Raw genomic sequence first — 16,011 nt, forward strand, 5'->3', positions numbered from 1 at the left:
CAATAAAAGCTTTATTGAGGTTCTGTGGAAACTATCTCAGCAACATCCAGGATGGAATTACCCTCTGCACTGGGGAAGGAGATACATGGGGAAAGCAAATCTAGGTCACTTTAGTTGCAAATAACTGAGTCCCTTCTACTTCGTTTAAACAGAAAGGGATTGAGGCATTTAGGTTTAGGGGAGCAGGCTTCCAGGAATAAATCTCAGACCAACATTACAGAACAGGGGTGGGGGGCATTCCTTTAATAGAGGGAGTGGCTACACTTAATGATCAGAGGCAGGGCCTCAGAAGTCAGTGCCCCCAGTAATTGGCAATGTCGCAGCTGTGATTCATGCTAACACAATGGGTGACCCCCACGGTCTCTTGACCTCTAGGAACCTAGAGCACTACTACAGCGAAATAGAAATATCTCCATTACTAAGTTTGCGAACAGAAGCAAACCTAGTCTTTTCTTTCTGTTTCCCAGAGTGCTTGGTCTGACAGGTAGAATTTGGACTGGTAGTATTATAGAACCACAATTATAATGAAACCTGGAAAATGTGGTCTCAGACATTAGAGCTTCTAACTTGCAGCAAATACTGCTATAACAGAATGGGAAGAGTGTAAGGGAGTCAACATCCAATCTCTGCCTTTAAGGCATCATGAAGGAGTCTGGAACATAAATGAATGAAGTCCCAGGAGAAAAAGTCAGGTGGACAAAGGGCATTTGAGCAAGGCAGTTATGCTTGCCGAGTATTGGTATGGTGCAGAGTTGTGGAATGTGTGCCTAGTCCAAATAAATAAAAGTAGCTTGAAATAACAGTTGCACCAGATGTAAACCTAGGACCAACAAGACAGGAGGAAGAGGCACAGGGGACTAATTCTGAAGAGCTTATTAGGACCTTTAAGTTTAATTTGTATATAGCAGAGAGCCAAAGAAAAGCTTTAAGGAATGACTATTTACACAGTGTGTGTGTGTGTGCGCGCGCGAAGTGGAGGAGGGAGGTGGGAGGGAGGGAGGGAGCAAATGTGGTAAGGAGTGATTTTCTATGACCTTTGGACAGTTATTTACAGGAGTTTGCTAGTAAATGTTTTACAACTGCCTCTCTGGAGGGGGGAATGTCCTGAATTACAGGGCATGCTGATTTCTGTGTAGTAAATGCTCCAACCTGGCCTATTTTAAGCTACTAATAGAATACCACCAAGTGTGGCTGGAGCTGGGAAGAGATGTGGATTCTTGGGAGCTGGTTTAAACTGGCTCCAGAACAGTTCTATAAGTCATGTGAATTCATTCTCAAAACAACTCCATAAAGTATATGGTAGTACCAATTCACAAGTGGTGAAATTAAGGCCTAGAGAGTGATGCATTTTGCTCAAGGTCATTTAACTAATTAGCTAGTGGAAGCTTGTTTGAGATTTAGATTGGCTTGTTTTCAAAGCCTGTCTTTCACGGAGACCATGTTACCTCCAGAAGAGTTATGCCCATTTCAGGAACATTCCTCTGACAGTTTAGAGCAGAGGTTGATGTTGTAACATGACAGAATTCTAGACAACATAGAAATGAAAGAGTGCAATATGTGTTCCAATGAAATCTGGTTTGCCAGAGCAGGTGGGAGGTCTGTATAGCATAGACATGAGTTGGAAGCAAATACGGTCAGAGGTCAGAGATCCTGTAGATGATGACTATAGAGACTGGGGTAGACCTAGTAAGGCTGAGCCAAGACATAGCAGAATGTCAGGAAGTAGAGACATAACTGAAAGTATTGCTGGGGCTAAGTGGGCCAGAATGGGGGTAGGGGTGAGGAGCAGAATTATCAATAGGAAGTCAAAGATAACTTCCAGAGTTCTAGTTTGTAACCTTGACCTTGGTGGCGCCATTGGCTAGCGCGGAATCACACAATATAGGTTTCTTTAGAGCAAGTTTAGATTTTAAGTTTGAACATGTCGAATTCAAAGGACCTCTGGGAAATCCAAGTGGGCGAAAACACATGCAGTTCAGAGGCAGATGTAAGCTGAAAACTGGGAGCAAACCAGTCAGGAAATGATATTTATAACCTTCTTTGTGAATGTACTTGCACAAGTGTGAAAGATCAGAGAATAAAGCCAGGGAGAACCAGCTCCTGTAGACACGGTAAGAGTCATTCAGAGTTTCTAGCAAGAGAGAGGGCTTGACAGTGTTGGACACTGTCATAAATAAGAGTGATGTGCTACCTAGATCCTACTTCAAAACTGAAGGACTGTTTTCCCAGCTGCTGTGAAGATCTTGCAAATATGGACCCTAGCTTTTTTTTTTTTTAATTTTTTATTTAAGAAAGGATTAATGAACAAAAACATAAGGTAGGAGGGGTACAACTCCACACAATTCCCACCACCCAATCTCCATAACCCACCCCCTCCCATGATAGCTTTCCCATTCTCTAGCCCTCTGGGAGCATGGACCCAGGGACCCTAGCTTTTTCCCAAAGAACTTTCTTTGCAGTTCTTGGGAAAAAGCTATCTGGTCCTGAGTCTGACCTCCTTCCTGGACTATCCTTGTATCTTTGACCCACACAGAGATTATTTATTTATTTTGTCACCAAAGTTATCACTGGGGTTTGGTGCCTGCATGGCTCCACCATCCCTAACAATCATTTCTTCCCCTTTTTCTTTATTTTTTGGTGGAGGGCGAGAAACAAAGACAGAAAGAGAGAAAGCAAGGAAGGACACCCGCAGCATAGCTCCACCATTTGTCAAGTTTCCCCACGCAGGTCCTGGCCTGTGGGAATGTGTGTGTGCTTTCAGGTGAGCTAACACCTGGATCCCCAACACAGTGACTTAAAGGCCTACATCCTTTGTCCCAAATGAAGAAGCAATTTTCCCTGTGGACTTGACTAAAATCTAAACTCTTACCACCCAATCCTGAGTCCTTCTCCTCCTGTCTTGTGTAGGTTTGAAACCCAAGTACACTCCCAAAGATACATCCTTCTTCCTTATCTGCATCTTGTCCTTAGCTTCCCAGAGAGCCCAGTGTGTGTCAGAAGCTTGTGTTCCCCACCCTCTGACATTGCTGGTCAAGAATGAGATAAGAGGGGGATAGTTTAATTAATGGTTAGGTAAAGAGATTCTCATGCCTAGGGCTTCAAAGTTCCAGGTTTAATTCCTCATACCACCACAAGTCAGAGATGAACAGTGCACTGGTAAAAACAAGCAATCAAGCAAATAAACAGAAACTAAAGACAAAAAAACAAAATAAAACAAAAACAAAGGAGAAAAGAAGAGAAAAAAACTGAACCAAATCAATCTTTGCCTGTAACCACCACCATCTTCAGGTACTGGAACATGACAGAGGAGGACCTGGGGGGTAGAGATTAGATTATTATGTGGAAAACTGAGAAATTGTTACACATGTATCGACTACTGTATTTTACTGTCAACTGTAGACCATTAATCCTTCCAATAAATAAAAAATAATAATTATTAAAAAAAAAAAAACTCCGCCCCACCACATGGTTCAGGGGAATGAACCCAGGGCGTCATGCATCACTGAATCACCCCAGTCCAAATCTGTCTTTTCTTTTCTTCTTCTTCTTCTTCCTTTTTTTTTTTGGGAGAGAGAGGAATAGAGAAATATAGATATAAAATAAAGAGGATAAACATAGAACTGTTTGTTTTATCACCTTGAGCTGCCCGAGTACCATTCACAGTGTTTTCATGTGAAGCCAAAGTCCACACAGGACAGTGTACACTCGACCTGAGCTAGCTTTCAGCTCCTCCTTTGTCAAATGTTAAAGAAAACCAGTGGTGAGTGAAAAATCATGACACTAACATATTTACTGACTGAATAAAGCTTTATTTTTATGCAAAATAAAACAAGAAAAATTATATATTCTTATATAACAACATCCAAAATATTTTCTGTGGTACTCATGGGATCATCCTAAAAAGTGTGAAAAGAATTCATCCTCCACCCCCTGTATGCCAAAATATGTTCTCATATAATGTATCTCCCGATATTATGAACAGACTTGGTATTATAAAAGCACAGGAAAACACTAGAAAAAAGTGTCTGTATAAACAGCAGGTTTTGTTTTTTCTGTTCCAGTAGTAAACAGCACTGCAGTTAGCATAGACCGAATAGTACGCTCCCTGAAAGGGCTGAGTCAGAAGACAGTCCTTGAGGACAGTTCACGCTCCACTCTGGGCTTGTAGTTAAACCCATCTTTAAAAGTTGGGCTGTGTCTGATTCTATTACTATTTAAGGACAAGAGGGAGAAAGAGTTTCACTTAGAAGTCACAGCTGCAGATGAGATTCCAGGCTTCTTTTAGATATATAACTTTTACTCTCCTTTTTAAAATATATGTATCAGCAAGGTAACTTTGTAGGTGTTGCTTTCAAGATTCCTCTCTCTGGGCTCATTGTGGCATCGTTTTCACCCAAGTTGACACAGAACTGGGAGTACAGAGAAATACTACTGTGGGCTGTTTCTGAGGCCAACTCCCTCCTGTGTAATTGCACTGAATCTGTAGTTTCTGTTGCTCATGGACTTGGAAAGCAGTAGGGTGTCTACCCAATTTAGCACCAATTTGAAGCTCACTTATTGTGGATTTCAAAGTTGAGTGCCGATGAGAAAGGTGCAGACACACATCCCTATTCTTCCATACTTTCCAGATCTCTCTACTCCCCTGTAAAAGCTAAGAAAATGAATGAGTGTGCTTGCAGGCTAGCAGAATAAACATACTTTAAAGATCTGATCTCTAGCATGGCAACTCTCAACACTGTCAGATGTATTTCCTTTGAAAGACAGTTCAAGGAGTTCAAGCATCTTTGGAAGGAGTAATGGATCATTTTAATTTCACTTATCTAGTGGCAAAAATAAAGCTGCAAGAAAGTGTCAAAGCTCCATTTGGCAGCATGTATAGTATTTCCTCTACAGGAGGCCTGTGGACCTCACCACGCTATTCATTATGAGATCTTGGCTTCATGACTGGCCCATGGGGGCCAATGTGTAGGGGCCTAAACATACCCAGGAATCATGAGCCTGCCAGTCATTTTTATTACCGTTTTTTTGTTGTTGTTACTCAGTCACGATTTAAGAAAATATTGCTTTGACTTTGCCTTTCATCCACTGGTTTTATAATAAAGATATATTATTATTACCAATAATGACACTGTCACAGCCCAACAACATAACAGACAGATGAGATACTGTGTTCCTTCCTTTGCAGAGGACTGAATCCTCTTACATCTAAAACTTTTTCAATAGCTTGCTCTCTTTCATCCTTGTACTCCTTCCAAAAGAGACAAAAGCAGAGCTTCTTAAAATATGAAATGACTTGACACCAAAACATCATTTCAAGACCTGAACAACTCAGTGGTCTGACCAACTGCCTGGCAGGTGTGTGTTGGTGGGTTTGCAGCTTGCTGTGCTATTCTGATCTTATTAGCATCCTGGGGACACCTGATTAGATTTTCCTCAGATTATAAACAACTAACCAGAAAGTATTTCCTGCTATTGAACACCAGATGATTATAGACTGGTCTTCCATATAACCTGTTCTCCTACATACTGTCAGTTCTTTAACCTGTGAGGTGGTGACAACTGAAGCAGTGGGGCCCAGGCAATTATAAATTTTACCTCTGAACTGTGTCTGACTTGATAGAGCTTCCATCACACACATAATGTTAGTGTCTCTGGGACAGGGTCTAATGAAGCGTGTCTGAACTTTGAGCAAGAAAAGAGAACTGTCATGGTCTATTTTTGCCCACTAGAATATTATCTTTGCACTACTGGTTGTCCCTCAGGATTAGCAATGGTTTCACTGACTGTGTGTACAATACAAAACCGTGCTTGGAGCAGTTTACACAATGCATGTGGCAGCATTGTATTCACAAAGGGAGGACATGGTGAAAACATGGACATTCTTTTTCCACACAGAATTCCTTACCTTATACCATTGCTCCTGGCCATCCCTGTGTGGCCTTGGCCCTAATCATGCAGGAGCCTTCTGGCAGAGCAAGGTACTGTAGTCTACAGAAATTCCCGTTAAACTAGGGATCATCCTCAAGAGTTGATTTTTCATGCTTCAAAACAAGTTCTGTTTCTTTCACCTTACCATTTGTAGTTTGAGGGCTAGAGAACACTCAACATGTTGGCAGGGAATCCTTACAGTTCACCTGCACTCCACCTTTACATGGATAGAGCCCCACATCCTCAGCGTCTTTTCAGAGAGTGCAAACAATCTAGAAATAGCTGATTTAGGAGAGATGACAGAGGACAGCAAACAACTTGACAGTCTATTTTCAAGAGGGTAATAAGTAAATTGTAGTACAGAAAAATTATACCTCTTAAAGTCCAGTAAATAACAGGATTTAGGTCTAAAACCAGCAATTGAACCATTGTTGGTAACTGAACTCTCATTTTAAAATTAAGGAACAAGACCAAACAGGGATGGAAAAATATTCTATAGTTCTATAATTCAATAATACTATAATTTATTAAATCTTGATGGATAGATATACTATAATTGCAGTCAAAATATGTCTGAATTGAACTCAAGATTTTTTTATGGGGGGAAGAAGGGAAGAATTGAAGAAAGACATGAAAAGGCTTAAAGTATTTCAAGGGTCATTGACCAATGAACAATTCCAATTGCTGCTCCCAGATTTTGCTGTTTTTTGTTTTGCTGTCTTTTGTTTGTGTTTTCATTTGGGTCAAGTTATAAGTTTTAGATGTCCTGTGGAAAATAAGTAGAAAATGCCTACAAAGATCAAAAGAAATTTTAATGGATTTTTTTTTTTTTGAAGTGGGTTTTAGCTTTTCACAAAGCCACGAGACCTTCTTTTCCCAATTGGAGACCTCAGCCTTGCCCTTGCCCTGACTTTTGTTAATGAAATATAGCAGATACAGGATGATCTCATGTCATGTTTCTTCTCTCTTGCCTTCAGTTTCATTTCATTTCATTTTTTTTATTTTCTGCTTTATACTCTTCCTCATCAAACTTTGCAGAAAGCATTTTAAGTTCCAATATCCATACGAATAATCACATTCTTGTGTACACACACACACACACACACACACAAACACACACACACACACACACATGAGTTAGTTGCCACCCCCATCACCTACTCTGTCTCTTGGTACAGATGGCACTATTTGGCACTGTGTCAGAAATTGGCATCCCCAGAGCATCACTTCCTGTACAATCTAACCAGTGGGCCCCTCTTCTCCTCAAGCACATTTTTGTCCTCAAGTGGGAGTTTTAAAGGAGAGGCCCCAGTTAACAGTAATTATAGCCAAGAGAGTTAGGGAGATTCAGTCATCTCTGAAACCAGGTATCTCCATGCTCTGGCGTATGTTGAGGAAGGAAGGTGAGGCCCAAGGGGGGGGGGGTGTTCAGCCCCCTCACTCTGAAGTGCTTTGGTCCTCGGAATATATTTTTTATGGCATCTCTGACTTACTTTGTACCTTCTCCCAAGACACTAATACTGCATTCACATCTTGCTTTTATATAAAAAAGCAAGGAAACATGAAATGCTTACCTCAAATGTGCGGTTCTGGGAAGCTGAGAAATTCTATAAAGACAATCAGTCTTCCTCTGGGTAAAAAACTTTCAAGGAGATCACTAGTCATGTTTGCTGGTCTTGGGTTTTGTTTTTTTCTCAGTGGGAAAATGAAACCGTTAAGATGCTTATATTTGCAACCACTAAGGTAGCTGAAACTTAGCCTGAGAATGGATAACCAGCCAAGCCAGAGGCTGTCTCTGTTTCTGTCTTATGTGTGCTGGTGTACATAGGCTCCTTAGTCAAGAAGACCATAAGTAATATAACCACAGTTTGCCTATTCAATGGCTCTCTCACTGAATCAGACAATTCTAAAAGTATTTCAATTATCAGACAATTTTTATGGCCCTACCTTTCTTCTTTCTTAATTTCCTTTACCCCCTTCACCTCCTCTCCCCTCTTCAAAAAATCATTCTCTTCTTCTTCCCTCTGGTTAGCAGTCCAATGGTACAACTTCGGTGAGAAACACCTAATCTGAGAGTTCTAAATGGCAAGAACGCCTTAAAGTCTTGCAAAGGTGATGTTAGATAGCTTCCTTGTGGACTGTGCTGAGCTCCATGCCATTCAGCTATACGGCTGCGGTCATGGGGTTCTTCTGCCGAGGGTCCTGGGCTCGGTAGGGATACTGGTCTGGGCTGCTTCCTCGGGGAGGTGGTCTGCCCATCTCCTGATAGGCCGGTACTCTGTGGTGTTGAGGCGGGGAAGGTGGAACGTCTTGTCGGAAGGGTCCTTTGTACTGGGGAGCTGGCGGGGGTGGGTAGTATTGAGGATATCGAAGATCTGCGACCCTCAGATCTGGGGGGCGGGGGTAGCCCCCTTTGGGAGGATGAACTGGATGAGGCCCTGGGTAATAAGGAAGCTCCCTTTCCTTGTAGAGCCCTCGAGGTGCTGCTGCCAGGTAGTCTACATGGTCCGCCCGTCCTCCCCTGCAAAGAGAACAGACACATATCAGCAGCTAGAAGCTGGTTCCCTGCAAAGGACCACAGGTTGCAGAGTTCTAGGTAGTTTCCTGTGGCCACAGAGTGAGATTGTCCTACAGAGTATGTCAGGAAGAGTAGAAGTGATGAGAGCCTTTCAAATTGAAGGGGAGGTGCTCAGCTCCCAGTGAACTCAAGAGTGACTTCAGAATGACTTGGAAAAAGAAAACAAGGGGGCTGGGCGGTAGAGCAGTGGGTTAAGCGCACATGACACAAAGCACAAGGACTGGAGTAAAGGATCCTGGTTTGAACCCCCGGCTCCCCACCTGCGGGGGGGGGGGGGGGGTGTTGCTTCACAGGCGGTGAAGCAGGTCTGCAGGTTTCTATTTTTCTCTCCCTGTCTTCCCCTACTCTCTCGCCTTCTCTCTGTGCTATTCAACAACAACAGCAACAGTGGCAACAATAATAACAACAACAATGATCAACAACTAGGGCAACAAAAGGGAAAAATTAGCCTCCAGGAGCAGTGGAGGTACTGAGCCCCAGTGATTACCCTAGAGGCAAAAAAAAAAAAACAAAAAACAAAAAACAAAAACAAAGCTTCAATGCTGTGGTGTCTCCTCCCCCCTCTCTGAAGAAGTCTGCCTGGAGCAGTGAAGCCCACGTCGTGACAAAAATAAATAACCAAAAGGTGGCATGAAGAGTGGGTTCCAGGGTTTGCACACATGTGATATATCCTGGGTAAAATCTCTGACACTGCATTAAAAAAACAGGAGACGGAGTCAGGCGGTAGTGCAGCGGGTTAAGTGTAGGTGGCACAAAGCACAAGGACTGGCGTAAAGATCCCGATTTGAGCCCCCGGCTCCCCATCTGCAGGGGAGTCGCTTCACAAGCAGTGAAGCAGGTCTGCAGGTGTCTATCTTTCTCTCCCCCTCTCTCTGTCTTCCCCTCTTCTCTCCATTTCTCTCTGTCCTATCCAACAATGAGGACATTAATAACAACAACAATAGCTACAATAAAAACAAGGGTAACAAAAGGGAATAAATAAATACTAAAAAAATAAAAAAACAGGAGAAGATAGGAAAACTTTTTCTTCTTCTTGCTCTGTCCGGTTTATCTCTTGTGATCATTTTAGATTGCAGGGAGAAAGTCATATACTGAAGATGCTAAAGCAGCAAGAGGGCCAGAGTCAGGACCTTTAACAGCATAGAACCACCGTGTCAACCAGGATGGTTACACTCAACTGGAGAATGAGAAATAGACTCCTATCTTGTTCATACCCTCATATATTGACCTTTATTCCAGTAACCAAACTAGCTTCTCAAACAAAGCAGAATTTTACTCGCTTACATCTGAGATGATTCTAGTCCTTCTCTTCTTTGCTTTGCTGAAGGCTGCCCTAAACAGTGTGGTAGAAAGATGCTGGTTATTAAAGCCCACAGGAATTCGGCTCACTTTGCTCCTACCTCTGCGAGATATTTGGTGTAACTCTGTTTGGTTCCTGTTACTTCCCTCAGATGAGCGTATTCAGGCCTCTCTCGAGAGTCTAGGGAAAGTTCCAAACCTTGAGCTTAAATCCACCATCTTGACTTTTGACAGAAAGCAATTCCACTGCAAAGTCAAGAAGTGCCACCAGGACAGTAGCAGGAAGGGGAGAGTCAAACCAGCTGTGTAAGGAGTCTGCACACAGGGCAAGACTAAACACTAACAGAAAATGACCCTGTCTACATCTCTCTGCTGAGGCAACAAGCATCTTCTGATCCATTTGCCATAACAGAAGCATTATGACTCTAAACAATGTACAGATGACTGCACCTTATCTAGCCTGGGGTTAAACACATGAGTTCTGTTTACAGCTCTTTAAAATCCATAAACCTTCTGTGCACACATCCACCATCACTATCCCCAGTTCTTTGCAACTTTTTCCCTCTCACTCCTTTTTCTTTTTTTCTTTCTTTGGAAAACAGCAACAGCAATAATTAATGAAAAGCTCTCCAATGTCAGAGTACAGACTGGTAGAACATTTGAAAGAAATGACAGGGCTGTAAGAAGAGAGTGTCTGTGGTTAATCAAGCTCTGTCAATGAGGGTCAAAATCACCCTGTAATCTGCAGAGCTAGATGTTAAATCAGCAATGTACACCCCGCAATCAATGAACATTTGACAAGCTCCAAGGTCAGGTGCATGTGGAGAGCAGCTTGCAATACATTCATAAGGATGAACAATAGGATGTGCGCTCTCTCTCTCTCTCTTCCTCTCTCCCTCTCTTTCTCTCTCACTCTTTTAATATCTTAACTTGGCTATGTATAATAAAGAAAGATAGATCCTTGAAATAGGGGCTAATTTCGTTAAAAATTTCAGCTAAAAAAATTAAATTGTTTGTGTACAAGTTATTATGGCATCAGTTATTATGGCTGCTATTATTCAGTGCAGTTTGCTTTGCTCTGTTTTAAATTGCCCATGACAAATAGAACACACATATAATATCTGTCACTTCAGCCATAGGATTTCAGGGATCAGGATTTCACCTTCCCTTTCTCTTAGAATTCTAGCTTTGAGTTAGAAAACTTCCAGCCTTCTTTATCTCTTTTCTTGTTCAATTTTTAATGCCCCCCCTTCCCCATGCTCATTCTTATTTCCTCTTGGTTCATGTTAGTGATTTTCAAAACACTTAGGGAAAAAAAATTCCTTAACCTGCGCTTTCTCCAAAATCTACTGAAGATATTTCTCTGCATGAAATGAAACATGTGGTTTTTCTGCACTCATTTTAAGCCCTTGGGATAAATCACTGACATTTGCAACACACAAACATTATCTGCCTTAAAATGAACATACAACCAACACTCCCTCTGGACCCTCTTAGCGTGAATGTTTCCTGTTTTAAATGGAAAGAGAGAAAGGAGGAATTCCAGACCTTGGACATTTAGGGTCCTGTCTCTCCCTGGAGGTTCGTCTCTTTTAAAACAGAACATCATAAAAGACAGGCATAGATTTACTTATTTATTTGCTTTATTCTTGGAGAGACAATCCAGATCAAGGTGTCATGGGGCAGATGCCACCCTGAGAGACCCGGGGACACAGAGGGCTTTGAGCACACAGGGTCAGCCACTATCTATTCTCCTGCACTCTGCCTTGTCACCTCTTATGGAGGTGTCTCCTGGGCAGATCAGGCCAAATTCAAGATGGCCTTGTGGTCCCTTATTGCTTTCTCTGAGGGGAAACTTTATGTCTGGGAGTTTGCTTCCATGTGGCAGACACCAAATGAGGTAGCTGTTCTTTGTCAAGAAATGAAACCCTAGAAATTGTCTTTTTATTATTTTTTTTTTCTGTAGAACTCATCATAATGGCTATCATTTTAATTTTTTTCAGAGAGAAGAAAAACAATGGGTTGGCCTGTGAAAACATTGTTTGAGGTTCAAAGACTATTAGAAGAACTTTTCTTTCTTTAATGAGTGTGTGTCTTACTATTGTTTATAATAACTTCTTGCTTAAATTTGAGCAGTTTCTATAGACTTTGGTCAGAGCAACTTCTAAGTGAATGAATATGTGTACTCACACATTTAAAAGAGAGTTTTTTTTTTTAACGGGGTTCAAGTGCCTTCCTCATCAACTGCAGAACTGGACAATGATAAAAGAGAAAGAAGAGGCCGCTTAAGTTCTTATTTCATTAATCTTGAGTGCCATTTTTATTTTCTTTACTTGGGTGACATTAGCATTCATAGGAAACCACAGAAATGGATCTTCTCTCAGGCCTCAGCAGACACTTATCACAGTGTCAGTTTTCAGTCACTCCTGACAATTCCAGGGACAGCTTCCTCAGGAGAGTCTAATGAAAACAAGGATCCAAATGACAAATGTATCAGTGCTTCCCAACCTTCTATTTTTCATGCAACCCTTGATTTTACTTGCGTGTGTCACTATTTTTCTCATAAAAAAATCAAAACTAACTTCAAGTTGAAAGTCTGACTCAAAAACCTGATCTTAGGCTGAGGGTATGGATTGATCTGCCAACACCCATGTCCAGTGGAGAAGCAATCACAGAAGCCAGACATTCTACCTTCTGCACCACATAAAGAATTTTGGTCCATACTCCCAAAAGGGGAAAAAATGATAGGGAAAGATGACCAGAGGGCTGTGAATTCCAACTCCATCAGGATATGGAGAGAGAAGAGGAAAAAGGGAAGGGCATTTGGAAGTAGCAAACAGGTAGAGGTGTGACTTAGAAAGGAAGCGATGGTAAGACCACAGAAGAAAAATATGCAAATTTATAAAAACATAGATATTTATAGAAATAATATTCAACCCCAAATCAATATTGAATCACTAATAAAAACAGGGAAAAACCTTGATTTTCTTAAAGAAAAGCAAGCTAGCATTTACAGTCTTTACTGTAACAATGAACCTACCACTCCTTCCACTTTTGGCAGTTTTTTTTTTTTTTTTTTTTTTTTACCAGTGCACTGCTCAGCTCTGATTCATGGTGGTGTAGGGGGTTGAACCTGGGACATAAAAGTATCTTTGCATAACCATTATGCTATCTCCCCCACCCCATATTCCCTTTTTCTTTTCTTTCTTGTTGGGCATTACGCCAGCTCCCCCCTGCTCCATTGCTTGACGCTGTGGTCTATTTACATAACCACTGTTTTGTCTGAGACCTGCCCTGCCTGCAGGGCATTGGTTTGATCCCCACTGATTAGATGGAGGCTTGCTACTTTTGCGATCTTTTCTCCTCTCCAGCCCCTATCCTACCCATTTCCTTTTCCAGCCTGTCACTTCCACTTCGGAAGGTATAAAGGCAGTTCTTTTCTGATCAATAAAGGCAGAATTACATTGTGTTCCCACTCAGCCAAGAGTTCCTGGTTCCTCTCCTGCGTTGCTGAGTAAACAGCAGCCTAGGTTGGCTCCAGCCAAGTTCTCTCCAACCCAGAGAGCACGTGCCTGGGAAGAAACAACCTCAGGCTAGCCTAGCACTTTCTTTTATTTGCTATGATAGAAACTGAAAGGTGATGGGGAGATAGAGAGGTAGAGAGAGACACTTGCGGCTTCACTGCTCAGGAAGCTTTTCCCCTACATGTGGGAACTGGGGCTTTGAACTGGGACCCTTGCAGTGTTTGATGTGTGCACTCAACTGTGTGTGCTATCCCCAACCCCTGTATACTTACTTTCTTTAGATGTAATTATTTGAGGAAGTGTCTGTGAGATTTTTTTTTCACCTTGTTAAGCTTGAACTCATATCTCAAGGACAAAAGGACTTAGAGTTTGGGAAAGCACAGGAATCCTTTCAGGCACTCAGTTTCCAATGACACAGACATATAGGATAATGAATGCTAACTTTTAAGCTTGAGAATGCCAAAAACAATGCTATTGACTTGTAGAAATAGTAAAGATCACTTTTCCTCCTTTTTTAAAAAAGTATTTATTTTGGAAAGAGAAAGACTTTGAGAAGGAATGGGAAGACAGGGAGAAAGAAAGATACCTGCAGCAATGCTTCACCACTTGGGAAGCTTCCCTGTGGTAGATGGGGACTGGGGGCTTGAACCTGGGTTTTTGTATAGTGGAATATGTGTACTCTACCAGATATGCTAATGCTTGGCCCTGACATTTTCACCTTTTTTGGTATCTCATCATCCCACTTATTTCCATTAAGTAAAAAAGGGGCTGGAAGTCAGAGGCAGATTAGGTCAGACAGTGGGCCCCTGGGTCACAAGCATCTTCTTGTTATGGAAGGAGGAGAGACATCCTTCTGAAGTGTCAGAAATAAACATATGGAAAAGTGCTCAGCCCTAGAAAAACACTGTCACTGGCAAAACCTTCCCAAAACTTTCAGCTAGCAATGAGGAGGCTGCACTACTGGTATAGATGAAGAGGCATAAACTCTTAGGATGATGAAGAAGTAGCAATAATTCTGACTCTTTTTACTTCCCCCTTCACACAGCCCCAACCCCACATTGCAAAGAAAATCTCTTTCCTCTGTGCTCACTACAGTTGGTCCATTCTTGCCTTATCTTTCACCTGGCCTGAGACTAGTTTCATACTGCAAGTACATCTTGGAAGAGGGAACTCAGTCTCATATATGCAGTGACTTGTCTTCTTTAGCGCTTAGCATGGGGCTTTGCACATCTTCGGTACTCCATAAATCTATGCTGAGCTTATCCAAAAGAATTTGAATGTAAATAAATAAAGAAAACATCTACAAACAGTGGTAGCACCCACAAAAGATCAGATGTATGCAGTGAATGGAGAGACAAGAGAGCTAGAAGGACAGAGAAATAAGAAGACAAAGTGGACTTAAATCAACAGTGGTTGGAGTAGGACTAATTTTATTTATTTTTTTAAATTTATTTTGCCATTTTAACTTGTATTTTATTGAAAATATCTGCAACAGTGATTTGTGCTATTATATATTTTAGGTGCTTAACACCCTTGAACGTAGATTAATTATTTCATTCTTGTTTTCTCTTCCCTACTTAAAAAAATCTTTTTTTAATTTTATTTATTTTCCCTTTTGCTGCCCTTGTTTGTATTGTTGTAGTAGTTATTATTGTTGTTGTCATTGTTGGATAGGACAGAGAAAAATGGAGAGAGGAGGGGAAGACAGAGAGGGGGAGAGAAAGACAGACACCTGCAGACCTGCTTCACCGCCTGTGAAGCCACTCCCCCGCAGGTGGGAAGCCGAACCGGGATCCTTATGTGGTACCTGCGCTTAGTGCCACGTACGCTTAACCCCACTGCGCTACCACCCGACTCCCTTCTCTTTCCTACTTTATAAATACGCATACATATAAAGAGCTAGTGAGGTCGGAGGGTACATAGCATAACTGTTATGCAGAGAGACTCTCAAGCCTGAGACTCCAAAGTCCCAAGTTTGATCCCCAGCACCACCACTAGCCAGAGCTGAGCAGAGCTCTGCCAAAAAACCAACAAACAAAAACAACAGTGATGTGGGGGTGCACCCAGTTAAGTGCACAGATCACCAAGCACAAGAGCACAAGGACCTGGGTTCGATCCCCCCACTCTCCCCTTTTCCAGGAGGAAAGCTTCATAAGTGAAGCTTGTCTGCAGGCGTCTATCTTTCTTCCTCTCAACCTCCCCACCCCTCTCAATTTCTATTATGTGCTGGATTTATCATGCAGGCACATAGCCCTAGCAACGACACTGGTAAAAAGAAAAAAAAAAAAGACAAGTAGTAATGTTAATTTAGAATAAAACCTGGTTAAGCACACACATTCCAGTGGCACAAGGACCCAAGTTTAAGCCTCTGGTTGTCATCTGCAGGAGGAAAAGCTTCACGAGTGGTGAGGCAGGGCTGCAGGTGCCTCCGTGTCTCTTTCCCTCTTCCATCTCAATTTCTTTCTGTGTCTATCCAGTAATAAATAAATAAATAAGTAAATAAATGTTTTTTTAATTAAAAAAGCTCTCATGTTCAGTCCCCAGAACAACCAGAAGCAGAAGTTGAGCACTGTTCTAGTAAAAAAAAATAATAAAATAGAATTATGTTGCCATCTGTCAGATTTCTCTCTATAATTGCCATAAGAGTAAGACTAATTTTAAAGAAGGAAGGAAGTAGGGTAG

At 41.7% G+C, this 16,011-nt stretch overlaps 1 protein-coding gene across 2 annotated transcripts in view; it reads right to left on the minus strand.

The window, feature by feature from the left end:
• Positions 1-3,788: 3,788 nt before the first annotated feature.
• Positions 3,789-16,011, minus strand: part of PARD3B (par-3 family cell polarity regulator beta) — a 1,240,289-nt gene continuing 1,228,066 nt past the window's right edge. For both annotated transcript variants that reach the window (XM_060194068.1, XM_060194070.1), the window contains one exon: positions 3,789-8,449. In XM_060194068.1, coding sequence (XP_060050051.1) covers positions 8,092-8,449 — 358 coding nt within the window. In that variant the 3' untranslated portion in view covers positions 3,789-8,091. The remainder of the gene's footprint in view (positions 8,450-16,011) is intronic.

Source organism: Erinaceus europaeus, chromosome 7, assembly GCF_950295315.1.
Source record: "Erinaceus europaeus chromosome 7, mEriEur2.1, whole genome shotgun sequence".
NCBI classification, from domain to species: Eukaryota; Metazoa; Chordata; class Mammalia; order Eulipotyphla; family Erinaceidae; genus Erinaceus; species Erinaceus europaeus.